General features: G+C 35.6%; 1 protein-coding gene across 1 annotated transcript in view; it reads right to left on the bottom strand.

Moving 5' to 3' along the window:
• Positions 1-3310: 3310 nt before the first annotated feature.
• The window catches only part of LOC109069397 (cyclic nucleotide-gated cation channel beta-3-like), a 33880-nt gene continuing 20447 nt past the window's right edge, over positions 3311-16743 (bottom strand). Inside the window, 18 exon segments of the mRNA XM_042743372.1 lie at positions 3311-3688; positions 5052-5226; positions 5718-5861; positions 6985-7106; positions 7309-7392; positions 8891-8982; positions 9071-9230; positions 10368-10485; positions 10574-10696; positions 10797-10861; positions 10953-11039; positions 11568-11698; positions 12714-12911; positions 13010-13162; positions 13264-13334; positions 13409-13426; positions 13536-13671; positions 15684-15714. Coding sequence (XP_042599306.1) covers positions 3446-3688; positions 5052-5226; positions 5718-5861; positions 6985-7106; positions 7309-7392; positions 8891-8982; positions 9071-9230; positions 10368-10485; positions 10574-10696; positions 10797-10861; positions 10953-11039; positions 11568-11698; positions 12714-12911; positions 13010-13162; positions 13264-13334; positions 13409-13426; positions 13536-13671; positions 15684-15714 — 2151 coding nt within the window. The 3' untranslated portion in view covers positions 3311-3445.

Below are 16743 nucleotides of genomic sequence, written 5' to 3' on the forward strand. Positions count from 1 at the left end.
GAACTGACCTGGAAACACTGAAAAATCATTCATAATTGATTAGTACCCATAGTACATATCAAATCACATGGAAATATTAGCAGGGTATTTTCACTATGTGACTTTTCATGAGTCTTTTGAAACAAATTAGCTATCTAGACTTAGCTTATAAAATAAATGTAACAGTTATATCCAATAAAGCATGAAAATTGCCTTCACATGGTAATGCATCACAATATTACTTTGTAACATCACAACTCATTCAATGTTAAAGTGTATTTAATGCAACTAGACAGGGATAATTCACACAAAAATGAAATTTCTGCCATTATCATCCATCCAAGCTGATTTGGTGACTGCTGACTTCCACTGTAAGGAAAAACATACAAATAAAAAGAATTTTTAAAAAAAAATAATTTTGTATATAACTCTACAGAAAGTTAAACAGGTTTGGAACCACACAGATTTTTCATTTTTGAGTGAACTATACATTTAACATGTATAGTTTGACTGTACAATGTCATTGTAACATGCTTGTGTGTGTAAAAAGCGTGTGTACAGAGGGAATCCGCTAAGGCAATAACAGACAGGATGTTGGAATAACATGCAGAGCAGCAGGCAGTCTTGGAATTAGAGCAGCGTGTGCTGTGGAAAATAGTTTACTTTACATTACACAGAGAGTTCTGCTGACCTTAAAGGCCCTTCAGTCCTAAACATCTATCAAAGGCCTTAAAGGGAAGTTAAGGTGATGTATATAGCTTTTTTCAATGTTAGAATATTTTACTTATCCCAGCATAACATACAGTGACAACTACAGGTGAGCCAACAGGTTGATTCCACTGAAAGATGTAAACACTGTGATGCTAGCAGAACATTACTCTCTCAGCAACACTGGCTCAACCAATGGTGTGAGTTTGAGGCGGGGCTAGACGTTTATCTGGCCAATGGCAGTTGGCGGAGTGTTCAGGAAATGCTCTGGCTCAGTGGGTATTCCAGAAAGCCGGTTATGCCACATACTCGGGTAAGTTTATTGATAAGTAAACAGATAACCTCCACTTTCGGTTCCAAAAACTGAGATAACTTTCATGGAATTTAAGTAGTCATAGCAAGTTATTCTTTGAACATTCAGTATATATTTTCCCTATTACGGAGTTTTCAATGACAGTGACAGGTTTTACACAATGTTATATATAGTGCTGTCAAACGATTAATCGCATCCAAAATAAAAGTTTTTGTTTACATAATATGTGTGTGTGTGTGTGCGCTGTGTATATTTATTATGTATATATAAAGGTCCACACATACAGCATATATTTAGAAAATATTTACATGTATATATTTCTATTAATATATAAATATATTTAATTGTAACATGGGAGCCGATGTGACGTGCGGATCCATGTGCAGGCTTTTATTAGACAGTGACATGGTTATAACAGGCATGGGTCAAACAATGGCAAACAGGTATATAGAGGGCAAGACACAAGATTAATCCAGAAACAGGCGGAGGTAAATCGATGGCAAACGTAATCCAACAGGGCAAGGCAAAGAGAGATAATCCAGGTACACAGGCAGGAATCAGGAAACAGGTAACAATGAGACAAGACTAGACTAAGACAACACGATATGGCTCTGTATCACAGCTAACACTGGGAGAGTGAGAAACGCAGAACAATACTTGAGACCAGACAGAAATCAAACACGGAAAGTCTAGGTAAGCAGCTAACACTCAGAGAGTGCTAAACGCTTAACAATACTCGGCAGTGTGTGAAAAGAAGTCCAGTGCTTATAAAGCATGTCTGATGATTGTGCTGTGTGTGTGTGTGTGTGTGTGTGTGTGTGTGTGTGTGTGTGTGTGTGTGTGTGATTGTTCTCAGGTGCATGGTGTGATTGTTATCAGGTGAACTTGTGATTGGTGCAATGGATCATGGGAAATGTAGTCCAGGGTGTGCTGTGTAGTGTGAAAGCCTGTGTGGTGAATTAATGGCAGTTCAAAGACCGGATCATGCCATTAATATATAAACATAACATATTTTTCTTAAATATATACATGCATGTGTGCGTCTTTATATATACATAATAAATATACACAACAAACAAAAACTTTTATTTTGGATGTGATTAATCGCGATTAATCATTTGAGCAGTTATATATAGTCATCATTTTTTTTATTTGTAAAGCAATATGATAACAAAGCAATGTTTATTATATTTTTCAACAAGACATTTTCTATATATTTCTATAATAAAAATTTAATGTGATCTCACCTTACAACAAATGTGGAAGCAATATAATCTCATACAGCCGTATTATTTTTGCAATCACTGACTATTTCTAGTTGAGTCAGTTTTTCTTAATTTACAAATTTAGTATCAAACAAACAACATAATTCTTTTTTCACAGTGATAAAAATACAAACAAACAACAACAACAACAACAACAAAACAATTAAGGATAAGATGATTGCAAAACCTCCCATAGGTTAGAAAATATAGAAGGTGATATGCACTAAAAATATTATTAGCCATTAAACAAAAAAGTATGGTGTACTTCTTCTTAGCATCTTTTTTCATACTGATTCCTGTTGAAAAATATCTTTGTGTGTTCACCGTGAACATACTCTGAGTTTACTGAACTTACTCCCGGTTATTGGAACTGATAACCAGAAGAAAGATTTTGGGTTTATATGACAGTGGGTTAACTCTTCTTTCTGGAATACCTGTCAGAAGCTCACTTCACGTTTAAATTATATTTAGGGCATGTTTAAACTTGGCAGATTTGGTTTGGTTAAAAGAAAATTTGGTGCAATTGCTCTATTAGTGCATTTCATTTGAATAAGTGTGAATGCTAACACTCGAACCTTGGTGCACACCGAACAAGCAGACTGAGACCCCATGAAAAGGCAGGTCTTGTTCTTCTTCCAAACAAACTTTGGTGCGGTTCGACTTAAAAAATATGAAAGCAATATGGAACAAAGACATCTAAATGACATCTAAACAGTGCAATCCAAAATGTATCATTTACTTTTTGAACCAGACCAAAATAACCAAGAGAACCGAACTATAAGTGTAAACACACCCTTATACAGCAGGGCCACTGTAAAAATGTAATACTTTTTACCTCTTAAGAACCTCTAGGCAAATGAAAGTCCTTTAGATATCGTGTATCATTATGTATTGTGTTAAAACTTTGTCTTATGATGAGCTTACTAGAAAAACCACTGGAAGCCTAGAGTTCTTGCAGGAACTTATAGTACAGGTCTTTTCTGAAAAGGTGCCTAGAGATTCTCCAAAGATCCTTGAAAAGCTGTTTGGCTTGACCTGGTTGAAAAGCATGTTTAGGACTTTCACCAACATGCTAAAACAGAAAACATGACGAGAGTTGTATGCATTGGGCTTTTCTTCAGGCTATCTACCCTATACCTACTCTGGTTTTTGTCCTTGCCCTCATCCTTTCTTTCTCTCACTAGTCTTCAGATTTGCTCGGCTCTTCTTCCTCCACTCCCTCTCCGGGACTGACTTCCACGGAGAGGATCTCCTCTCCCTCAACGCGGGGAGTCATGCGGATGATCATGGTGCTGTCGGTGGTCTCTGATACCATGTCATCTTCATCCACGATGCGAGGCCGGGGAATGGGTGAACGGCGGTGCATGGGGGAGGGAGGGGGCACTGGAGCTGTCGAGGTCCTGCTGGAGACAGGAGTGTATGGCTGAGGGAGAGAGAGAGAGAGTGCAGATAAAAGTAGTAAGGGGCCTGACTGGACAAATGTCAACAAACTGCACTATTTTAGACATGAAGAACTTTACCTGCACAAGAACAGAGCGCTGTTATCATCAATTATCAAAAGCAACTTCTATATCGGTGATAGGTAGTCACATACTAACTATTCATGTTAAATGAAAGTAATACTGTTTGTATGTGCTATATAACAGGGCCTGAACAGGTTGTGGAGTTGTTTTGCACACAGTTTTAAAAGTTCCTGAAGGTTCTGGTGTCACAACACAGTAATTCCCACACACATCTAAACTAAACAGCACACGCAACAACTCCAGTACTGTCACGGGGTGCTACTGTGAGGAGCACAGAGCAAGGAACGAGGAGAGGCAATGTCCAATTCAAAGTCTTTAATAACCCCAAAGGAGACAGGAAAACACACACAGCACTGTAGACATAAACAATTCCAGACAAGGGACACCAGAACAGGCTAGAACTAAATAGAGCAGATACTAATGGGACACACCTGGGAACAATACAAACTAATTAAACACAACCAGAGAAGATTTCACATGACGAGGACAGGGAAAACCAAATAAGGAGAACAGGAACATACACGTGACAAGTAGATTCGGAAAAAGCGCATCATTTGTGCTCAAAATGAGCCTAAAATGTCAAATTAAGGATAAGCAAAGATCCTTTTTCAAAAGCACAAACATAAAATAACTGTATGACTGTATACAGTATATTCACAGTTTATGAAAGTGGAAAAAAGAAATATAATTTAAAAAAAGGTTTAAAGTAATTGTTAAAAACATTTTTTATTATTTTCTCATTTATTTATTTTATCTATTTGTAAAGCCACAACTTTGTTGTAAAGTAATACTGCTTTGATCTGTTTGCTATTTGCTATTTTTCATACTGTGATTTTTGGTGAACTGTATTAAAACCATTCAGGGTCAGTTTGACCTGCAAACATCATAATTATTATTAATTATAACAACAATAGTATATGTACGGAGCCCCGCACATGGCATGCAGGAAAAAAAATTGTAGGCTAAATCGTGTACACAATTTACTATTTCGTTCCCTCGATTTATAAATTGTGTGCACCAAATATTTGCCAAATATGCCAAATGCATAAATGTTCGATGCATCACTTCAAGTTTGCTGTAAATGCTGTTTGGTCTCAAGACACATTTGGAACAATGACATTTATAGATATTGTTTATTTATAACAATGCATCTTAAGGCACCAGTTCTTACGGTGGAGTGCAAGATTTTCAGTTATCTGTTTTTGTCTGTCTACAATATATGGTTTTGGCCTAAAGCATCATACTGTAACGGGATATAAATACCTCTAGAGTTGCTCCCTTATATGCCTCCTTCAGCTTGGCAAAAGTCTCTCCTGTGCCAACCTCCAGTGCAGCCTTGTATAATTTGGGTGTCTCTGGCCGCTGCGGGGTGACCTCACCCGTCTCTTTAGCCTGCCCCTTCTCATCTGCAGGCTTCTTATCTTTGGTCAACATTTTTCTATGGAAGAAGACAAACTCATTAGGATGACAGAAAGTTGAGTTGTAAGCTACTGTAGCATGTGTGTCGCCGAGACTCTAACAGGAAGCGGACCTCAGTAGGATTTGAGATGACATCAGACGACAGGATCTAAAGCACTTACTGTACATAACATCATTCACCACACACACACAGTAAATTGGTCTCAGGGATGAATGCATCATGCAACTCTAACTACGTTTACCTTCTTCAGTATCTCAGTTACTAACAAAATCAAACACTAATCTCCCAAGTTCCTCCGTGCATTAAAGAGAAAGTAGGGGGAAAGAAGGATGTAGAGAGAAACATGTTTGGCAAACATGGCTAATCTACAGTATAGAGATCTGTGAGTGTGATACAGAGCTGTAAATGGCTCAAACCACTGCTCTGGATGAAGTGTGTGTGTGTGTGTGTGTGTGTGTGTAAGGATTGCTGGGGCTCTTGGTTGAGGTTCGAGCTCCGATCCCTCTCACTTGGCCTTCTTGCGCAGTAGCTTCTGGGACTCGGGGTAGTGCACTAAGATCTCTGCCAGGTCCTTCTTATCCAGGATGAAGAGTTTAGCACCATGGGCCTTTACATTAGCCGTCCGTCAGTTCCCGCCACCACCCGCCAGCAAACTGAGTGAACACACACATAAAGCATAATTTACCTTTCTCACACTACTGTAGCTATTTTTCCATCCAGTGCTGGAGATATCTCATAAAACATTTGAGAATGAAGCACCGTTTCCATCCCATGTGTTCAAAAGAACTAAATCATCAATTCCTGGGAAACTGGTGGAAGTTTCAATAATAAAAATGAAAGTTGCTGCAACTGGGAAAGCCCGTGGCTGTAATTTCCTACCTAATAAATGAATTCTGCCAAATGAAATGCAATAACAAATGCGGTCATGTTATCTTGTGTTCGGATGCCTGATCATATGAGAGGTGGTTAAACCAAATCATTCTGATGACAGACTTTGGCTCAGGCATTTCAAAATGATTAAAATAATATTTGAGATGGTGTGCTGGTTAGTTCAGTTATTCAATCACATGATTGATTGAGAAAAAAAACATTTTTTTTTTTTTTTTTGTTGCACATTGAGTCATTTATTTGGTAAATGTGTTTCCATTGTTTTTTTGCATGTCTTCTTATCGGATAACAAAATGTATTCATCTAAACTGGGCACATACATTTTTAACATGCATTTTAAGATTTTATGTCCATCTTAGTGTTTCCAATCAGTTTAAGTGATATTCCAAAAATATATCACATCACAAATCTTATCTATACATTCTATTCAAAAGTCGAAAACTACATTTTTCTACAAGAAAACTGCATGTGATAATGCTTCATTCGTCACTGTTAAAGGTATAGTTCACCTAAAAATGAAAATGATGTAATTATTTCTTTCTTCATTGGAACATAAAAGAAGATATGAAATATCTCAATGGTAACCAAAATTCTTCAAAATATCTCTTATGTCCCGAAAAGGAAAGAACCTTACACAGGTTTATATGATTATACAGGCACAACATAAATTACTTTTTTTAGGTCAAGCTGAGTACATTGCATTGTGGGGTATAGTATATTTTGGCAAATGTAGTAGGTAATGCTGTTGCATAATACAAAAATAATAATATAAGTAGTACATTTTATATTAGATCACATGCAATTTTATTCAGCCGTCAGAATATATTTTAAGCTGACCTGATTAGTACATGAGGTATGAAAATTGCATCTTCAATAATTATCACTCACCTGATTTCCCCAAACACAGAGCCAGCTCTCAGAGTCACAAACACCGTCGTCCCATCAGGCCCTCCAACCACCTGCACCTCTCCAGCTTTGATGATGTACATCTCACCCTGACCGGCAGAGCCGAGCGGGACAAGAGTCAGCTCAAAATGCTAACAGATAAAAGGCTCTTTCATGGTGGCTGTTTGATGTGACCTTTACTGAGACAACCGTCAAATATACTGGACATATACTGAGATTATCTACTGAAGGTTTGAATATATTGTTGCAATGCAGTAGCAAAGCATATACAATAAATGACAAAAATATTAAATGACATATTGCTCACTTTTTACAAACAAAGTCTCCAGGAAGGTACACCACAGATTTCAGCCTCCTGAGCATGTCAAATATCATCTGTCTGTCACAGCCCTGGAACGAACAAGAGACAAGGACTTCTCAATGGCTTTCACAACCCATTACAGTATCATCATGTGACATTTTAAACAGATGAAACAGGATATTCAAAGAGAAACTAAACAAGTTAATCCATTGGAAATTGGATGGTGAAAAGTGATCTCTCTCTATGAGACAAATATTTAGACATGAGGCATTCAAAAAATAATAGCCCTTTTCCAAGTCAGAAAAGTTGTTTCAAAGGCCAGCAAGCAAGTTATTAGATTTTGCTGAAAAATTACAGAGAAAATGTTATTATTTTTATTTTTTTTACACTGAATCAGTGGAAGAACACAGATTGTACATTTCACTCAGTCATGTTATTTGTGATTACTTAAAGGAACGTGATCAAGTACTCAAAGGATTTTTGTAATTCCCAACAAAAATTTTAAAATGAAATATTATTTATTAGTAGACTTGATAGTGTTTTAATGTTTAATTATGTTGGGATTTAGAACTGTTTCCATTAACCTAGGTTACCAGTTACCTGAACATATTATATTACTGATCCATGTTGAGTAAAATCATGATTCATGTGGATTAAATCATGTAATCACACTTTTTTTTTTAGTGTATGGCCTTTAATTTAAATAACCCTTTTCCTTTGAATGATTTTTTATTGATTTATTAAATCACAATGTAAGGTTTGAACCACACCATAAATATAGAGAAAAACTAATACATCTGTCTGTAACAAATTAAGAGTATTTTTTTGTAAGATGGTACAAAATATCTGAATTCATCAAATGACTAACGATATTATGTATCAATGCAACACACAAAAAAATCAACATATATTTTGTATTATTTTTTTAAATTTTTTTTATTAAATATTATTTATAAGCTTAAGCACGTTTTTTTTCTAGATGTCCCAATTTAAAATTTGGAGATTTCAGAGAGTTTTGGTTGTCTTTGTGAGTTGTGTAAATTAATATCAGCAAATAATATTTTGGTTGTCTTTGTGAGTTGTGTAAATTAATATCAGCAACTATTATTTTTATTGAGTAGTCAGTACTATATAGAGAGGATACAACATATTAGATTGTAATCGAATCACAGCATGTTTTGAGGTGTCGACAAATATTGTATCACTGGATAAGAGAATCAATGTCAGATTGTATTGTGATGAAATGTCTATTGTGATTTACTCCCATAGAAATAGGGTCAGTTTGATTTCAAATTGAATTTATGTCTGGTACATTTGTTTCTGGTTCAAGCTGGTCATATTTGGTCATTAGCTGGTCCTAACATGTTTAATTAATCAGCTGAGCAACAAGTTAGTGGAACTTTGTTCAACATAATAAATCATCTTGGTCAGGAGCAAGACCACTTTAGACCAGCAACAAACCAGCCTTAAACTGGAATGGACTGTTTTTCCAGCAGTATTTTGACTTTGTCATTCAGACTTTGTCATTCTCTCTGTGTGTGTTAGTGTTCATGAAAGAAAGAAAAAAGTGAAATAATAGACACTCACCTGAAAGAGCGCAACTTTACTGACAATGCTGTAGTTGACATCTGCAGCGATGTCCAGACGCATCTTATCTGGCAACTGTATCAGTTACTCATCTGTTCATCTGAAGACAAACGGATCATGAAACACAGCCAAAACACACATATCATATGCAAACATCTAGTGCAGTGTAATTCTGCTTACCCAGCATGCCTTGCAACTTCCAGGTGTAGTCGTACCAGATCTTGACGTGGTTCTGGACCTCGCGGGGGATCCTGTAGGAGCTCATGTATTTGACAGTGCTGTCCACACAGTGTCTGTAATAGGCCTCACCTGCAGTAGCAGCTCCAAATCCATCTCTCATCTATGAGTACACACACACACACACACAGCGCAGAGGAAAACAAGACTTGCATGTTTATAATGCATGGAGTTTTATGATTTGATTATTTTAAAGTAGCATAAAGGCCAAAGCATATTTCAATTCAAAAACTACCAAAATTAGAAATTATAATTTACATTAAGACAAAGACTATTTTCTTATGTCAAACACACACACACACACACACACACACACACACACACACACACACACACACACACACACACACACACACACACACATATATATATATATATATATTGATTTTTTTTTTTATATTTTCATTTTATTATATTTTTAGATTATATCACATTCTACAAGTCTAATTAACCAAAATCTATAATTTTTTTTTTATTAGAAATAGAAAATCTTAGTGATAAGTGATTTTTATCTCATTAGTAATTAGTGATTCTCATTAGATACAGTGTGATATTAGCATCATTTTATACTTTTTGTTAATATTTTGAGTTATTATTATTATTATTTTTTTATTTAAATAGTATTTTTAATAGATTGTTTGTCTATTATTGACATTTTTATTCAAATTTTAAAAATGAGCTTATTTTTATTTGTATTTCAGAGTTTGTTTTGGTTATTTTAGTACATCAAGTTAAACTAAATGTTGGAAATGTTACAATGTTGAAATAAAATAAGTTAAAGTTGATTTAATTTCAAGGAACAAAAGTTTTTAACGGGTTTAGTTGTAGTTACTATTATAATATTATTATAGTTTAGTTTTTAATGGTTTTTAGTTTTAACTATAATAACTCTGATTAGATAACACCATAATTGTAAAAAAATAATCTGCTAAATAAGTAGAATAAACATACATTTTCATTGTTTTTTACTCAATTATCCCAAATCTCATTACTGTACTACCAGAAAAGACACATTTTTCAATTATTTATACTTCAAAAATGTATCATTTTTTTCATAATATAAAGGTCTTATTTTTTTTAAATTTGGGGGAATTATGTTGAAAATAATGATGCTTTGTATTCCTAAATAAATCTGATTTTCTTTATGCAAAATACAATTTCCTAAATTTTAAATTTTACAATTATTAAAATATGACCTTGACATTTATTTTACAATAAATGAGATTCATGTGACTCCCACCTGACCAATCATGATGGAGAAAGCAAAGACTCCCACAAAGTAGTTGACATTGGTGGGTTCAGGCAAACCTCGGATGGTGATCAGAGTTTTCACAGCGAAGTAGTAGCAGCGAATATAACTGTTTGCCACAAACACAGACTCATATTACATTATGTCCACTGTGTACAATACACCACTGAGAAATAGACTGAGATTGATAAGCTCACCTATTTCCTTTGCCAATATAGACCCATTTGGTAGAACCCAGTCCTTCATAGTCAGAACCCCAATAGAAAATACAGGCATTACAGTGCAGAGAGTACAGCAGGTATGCATTCGTCTGGACCACCCTGTGATCCATCCAAAGAGTTTCATTTTTGGGTGAACTGTCCCTTTAAGAGGTATCCGCTTTGTGTTATACTGATCTCTAGTGGTGGCATCTGCTCTTACCTGTAAATGTAGGCTTTGCTCATTACGGCTTCCAGACGATCATTAAACTCAAAGAATGCATTGTACTGCAAAAAAGCCACAGAATAAGTGTGAGTTTTAAGCATGTGTGTGTGAAAGTGGGACGAGAACAGGGTCAGTATGTTTTTTTTTTTTTACCTTTAGAAGGCGAAGAAACCACAAGAGCGATTTGACGCCTGTGAAGACATACAGCAAATCCAGTGGAAAGAGACTGATCACATCCATCTGAAACATCCAACACCAATGGAAGTTTCACTAACTGACTGAAGTTTTTGTTCAGTGTCAATGCCCTTGAATCGCTCTGTTTGCCTGTAGTGGTCTCGTATATCTTTTTTTTGTCACACTGAGACTGACAAAACATAAAAAATAGACATCAACAGAATAAAGCAAATAGTGGCCTCACAACATATCAGATACTTACAACTGTATGAATGGCATTGCATTATATTGAAACAAAACAAATCTAGTGACATTCATTTTAAAGAATGACAGTATGGAAGCCTGTTTAATAAAAATAACAAAAAGTAATTCTGACAACTGAAAAAAAAAATCACAATTACCTTTTTTTTATTATTCTGTGGCTGAAACAGGCTTCCACAATTTCAGGCAAAACATTCACAAACAGAAATGTGTGATGCTTGAAACACTAAAATAGTAGATATACTGTTCAAAACTACAAAAAATGTTGCTACACTTTCTGGCTGTGAGAAGTTAATTGACGTTGTGTTCGACGCTGCAGGTGCTCTAGCTCACCACAATGTCCCCTCCTCTCACAAACTGCAGTCTGGGCTGCATAACAAAGATGTCGAGAATATAAATGCCATCACAGAAGTAGTCCATCAGCAGCCACCAGTAAATGTTCTCAGGCATCTGGTAATACAATTCTGAAAACATAATTTTTTAAAGAGGAATCAATTTTTCTTCTTTTACTTTTAATTTTAACAGTAAACCTCTTTTTGCACCACTTTGTTTGCCAAAAATAAAACGAATTGTTACATTTTAATTAAATTAAAATTAAAATATTAAACTGACTGATTAAATTAAAGGGATAGTTCACCCAGAAATGACAATTCTGTCATTAATTACTCACCCTCATATCGTTCTAAACCTGTAAGACCTCCGTTCATCTTTGGAACACAAATTAAGATATTTTTGATGCATTCTGAGAGTTCTCTGACCCTCCCATAGACAGCAATGTAATTAACACGATCAAGGCTCAGAAACATAGCAAGAGGATCTGTAAAATAATCCATGTGACATCAGGGGTTCAACCGTACTTTTACGAAGCTAGGAGAATACTTTTTATAGGCTGACACAGAACAGCATATGCTGTTTGGAGATACTCCCCAAAATGGCACCAGATGACACAGAGTGGACGAATTGTTAAATAAAGTTGTTATTTTGGTTTTCTTTGCATACAAAAAGTATTCTCATCACTTCGTAAAATTACGGTTGAACCCCTGATGTCACATGGATTATTTTACCGATCTCCTTGCTACGTTTCTGAGCCTTGATCGTGTTAATTACATTGGTGTCTATGGGAGGGTCAGCGAGCTCTCGGAATTCATCAAAAATATCTTAATTTGTGTCTGAAGGTGCTCGGAAAGGTGTTCGGTTCATTTTTGGGGGAACTATCCCTTTAATGTTTTATGCTTTTGTTTGATTACCACGATTTTTTTTTGATTAAATCATAAAAATGAAAACAGACAACACAGTATTTTTAAACACACACTCATGGCCTGTTTTTGTTTCTTGGTTTCAATAGACTGTCTTTTTGGATTAGGAAACGTATTCAAAAGAAAAAAAAATCATATCAACTTCTCATTATAGGACACTTTTAATAAGGTCGTTTGTTTGTATAAATAGAGCTCATCTACTCTTGCTGGTTGTAGATCTCACCTGTGTAGGGATCAATGCTGGATGGGAAAGGGTACTCCAGTATGACTCTCAGCCAAGCAGGAATCTGGGGCATTTTGAACTGAGGGACTGGGAACTTGTATCCCATAAACTTGTAGACTTTAACCTCCTCTTCAGCGTCTTTCGTTTCCTCTGGAGGAAGTGGTGGAGATGGGGCTTCACCAGGCTTTTTTGCCGGAGCTAGGGTTCAAATATCAAAGGTGAAGAATCGATCTATCCTTGACCTGACGTTACTGAACTAATACAGTGAAATAAACCACAAATAAAAGTCTACCCACATGCTGGAGGGCTTTCATCATCAGAATCATCTGGATGCACCATTCTCTCTCTTGCACGGTCTGTTCACTCTTTAAACAGCTTGACCAGCTCCTGCAGACGCTCATTCACAACAATACTTGTCTGGCTGGATGTAGACGCTGGATGCTCGAGGCCTCTACAGGAAATGACAACACACCAGAGGAAGTCATGTCAGATTGAAGTATGACATCTCAGTTGAGTATAAAGTAACTATATGGATTTTTTTAAAACTCACTCACAGTAAGTAGATCAGACTTGTTCATGTCTTCATCTTCCTCACTAGGAGCCATCTCCTCCTGCATTCTTCTGAACAACAACATACAGCACATTACAGTTTATAGCAGCTCTTGTTTTACAAAACTACACAAAGAACAACTTACTCTGAATCCACAGCTTTGCTGAGAGTGGAAAGAAAAAAAAACAGGACTTTCAGAGAAATAGCATTATATGTATGCATAATATTTAGCTAGTAAATCATATTATTAGATCAGATTGATAAACACTGACCTGCGGGGCGTCAGATTTGTTACGGGAACAGTGAGAGTCATCGAGTCTAACTTTGAGGGCACAGTGATTTTGGGAAATCTCATCTCTCCATCATTCACTTCCTCTACCTTCAGTGCTGGCTTCACATGGCTGCTTTCTGAGAGCACACACAATGACACTTTAGCACTGATATCTTAATTTTAGAGATTCTCAAATGGCTTTTTATTATATACCAACTACAATCAAATATTTGAAACACACACATTCATGTGACAGGGCAGTCCATTAAAGGCACAGTTTATTGTGTAACCAAATTATGACCAAGAAAGAAAAAAAAACTTTATATGCATAATGCAGGACTTTGAATTATAAACAAGCCTGAAATACACAGGACTCTTATTTTCAAATGTATATCATTTAATATTGCTGGCTACCAATTTTAAAATAGGAGGGGTTAGATTGCAGGGGAGACATCTCCTGGTATATATATATATATATATAATATATATTATATATATATATATATATATATATATATATATCATATATATATATATTATATATATATATATATATAATCCTATATGTATATATATATATATATTTACTTTTAAATGACCCACAGGAATTTTTCTTATTTGCACACACTCTCCTAAATGCATTTTACAATTTGCACACACCTTTTTAGTCACAAATGAAATGCTTGCACTGTCGATCCCTGCTCTCTATTACATTTAGTTGCCTAAATATATGCAAGTCAGAAGACCCCCAGATCTCTGTGATATTCACAGAATTGTCAATATAAGGGTTTTTTCACTCTTTTTGTTGTCCAGCACATTTCTCCTCAACAGGATGCAAGATCTGAGGCAACATTCATGTCAATATGTGCACACTATGTGGTAGAGTTTGGAAAAAGCCATAACTTTAAGTGTGAACTATAGTAACACTTGCATTAGCAACAAATCACTGGCACACAACAGATAGCATCACACATCATAGCACAGTAATATCTAGCACGGTCAGTTCACCTGAGAGATTGCTGGAGGTTTGGCATCTTTCTGTAACTGCAGGGCACTTCAAAGTCATGTCTATAGTTGTCAAGCATGGGATGATCTGGATTTTAGGGCACTTCAGCATGGGACGTTTTAAGAATAAAATCCACTAGCTACAAATTCTAATTCCAATTCTGCATCCGAAAACTGAAAAATGCTGCCTTCTAAGGACGCATTCCAAGGTAGGAGGGCATCAAGGCACGTCCGAATTCAATGTTAGCTTCAGTTCCTGTCTCCTGAGATGCCTTCATCTGGACGATTTTTGAAGGCAGCATAGATGTATCCTTCGCTGCCTTTGATATCCCACAATCCTGTGCGTTCCATTCCGTGACAGTTAAGCCAAAAAATAAAGATGGCGTCTGAAAGTTGCGGTCGGTGGTCAGTTTGTGTGTAAATGTTTGTTTTTGATCAAAGTTTTCCACTTTTGATGTAATTTCTAGCAAGAAATTAATATTGCAGTAATAAAATATCCACTTAGTTATCACCAAAGCTCTCTATATTTAGCTGTAGATCATTTAACCGTTACACCGCCTCAGTAGCCTGTCCAAAATCAGTTTCGTGAGGTGCCTTTGTGCAAAAACGCTGCCTGCAAAGTCATTGCCTGATACAGCAGCGAGGTAGCAAGTCACCTGCTTAAGTTTTCGGATGCAGCCCAAGACTACATGCTGCTGCTGAGGCATTCTACATGGGGTTGAGGATGTTGAGGCGGTGGAGAACATTCTGGAAGCACTGCTTGGCTTGTTTTGGGAGCTGAGACATCTCCTGGTATAGCAGCATGAGATCCGAGGGCATCTTGGGCAGAGGAACATTACTGTTTTTCAGCAGATGTAAGCTGCACAGACATGTGGAAGCATGGGGGATGCGAAGAATCCAGCTCTTTATGCCAGTACAGCTAGTAGGCACTGCAGATAGGCAGACCACTTCAGTTACGCTCACATTACATTGCACTGATTATGCACAAACTGGATATCAACAGTAACAGTTATGTTCATTTGGTTTATACTGCACATCTTTTATACTTGTATATAGTCATTGTATTTATGTACTGTATGTATGTATGTGTGTGTGTGTGTGTGTGTGTGTGTGCGCGCGTGCGTTTGTGTATGTTCACACTGACCTCCACATCCTTCTTCAGGAGGTTCCTCTTCCTGTAACAACAGAAGATGAATAAAAGAAACATGAAAGACAGCAAATATGAGTCAAATATGACCAATTACCCAACTTTTACAACATTTCTAAACTTGTATAAACTGCAATTTAGAACAATACCAATATATACATTTTTCTGCACTAAAAAGGCTCTGAACATTTTTCACTTAGAAATTGCTATTACATTTCACAAGTAATTATAAAGAAACAGCATGTAACACGTTGAATGTAACATGAAATGTTAAAGTATAAAGACTGATACAGTATTTTATTGTAATTACAGTGTGAAAGAAACTGACTTCAAAAGAAATATTTATTTTAAGATTTTATTCACTATAAGGTTGCATTTAATTGAACAAAAATAAATAAACTAAATAATACATGTACAAATGATTATTTCTATTTCAGTTAAATGCTGTGTTATTCAAAATATCTAAAAGAATCCTCTGCTTGCTGCAGTGACCATTAAGAAGGCTTTATGGATTCTTTATGCATTAATTATATAAAAAACTTTCTCTCATTCATCCCATTAATTTAATAGTTTCTAAAGCACCAAATGAACACATTTCAATAATATAAAATCAATGCAAAGGCCATAGATTTGATTTCCAGGGAAGGAATGAATTGCTAAAATGTATACAGTACTGTACATTGAATTTATTAATGCAATGTAAGTTTCTTTCAATAAAAGCATAAATGCATAAAATGTGTAAATGTAACTGTTTTGCTATCACAAGTAAACATTATATCATAAAAAATTAATTTCAAATAGCACATTTCTGAAAAAACAAGTTGCATCTGACTATAAGTTGCTTAGGATCAAAACTGCATTGTTGAGAGAAAAAAAAGATATATACTGCAAGTCATATTTGATCATTATATTCAGAAATAATGTAAAATACATGTAAATAACAAAAAACCTTCACAAACATTATCTTATTCAACAAATACAAATGTGTGCGTTTCTTGCATGTTTTGTGTACTTGATGTTAACTGCATTATATAAGTCATAGAATATAAATTGCAGC

This window comes from Cyprinus carpio, chromosome B18, assembly GCF_018340385.1.
Source record: "Cyprinus carpio isolate SPL01 chromosome B18, ASM1834038v1, whole genome shotgun sequence".
Lineage (NCBI taxonomy): Eukaryota > Metazoa > Chordata > Actinopteri > Cypriniformes > Cyprinidae > Cyprinus > Cyprinus carpio.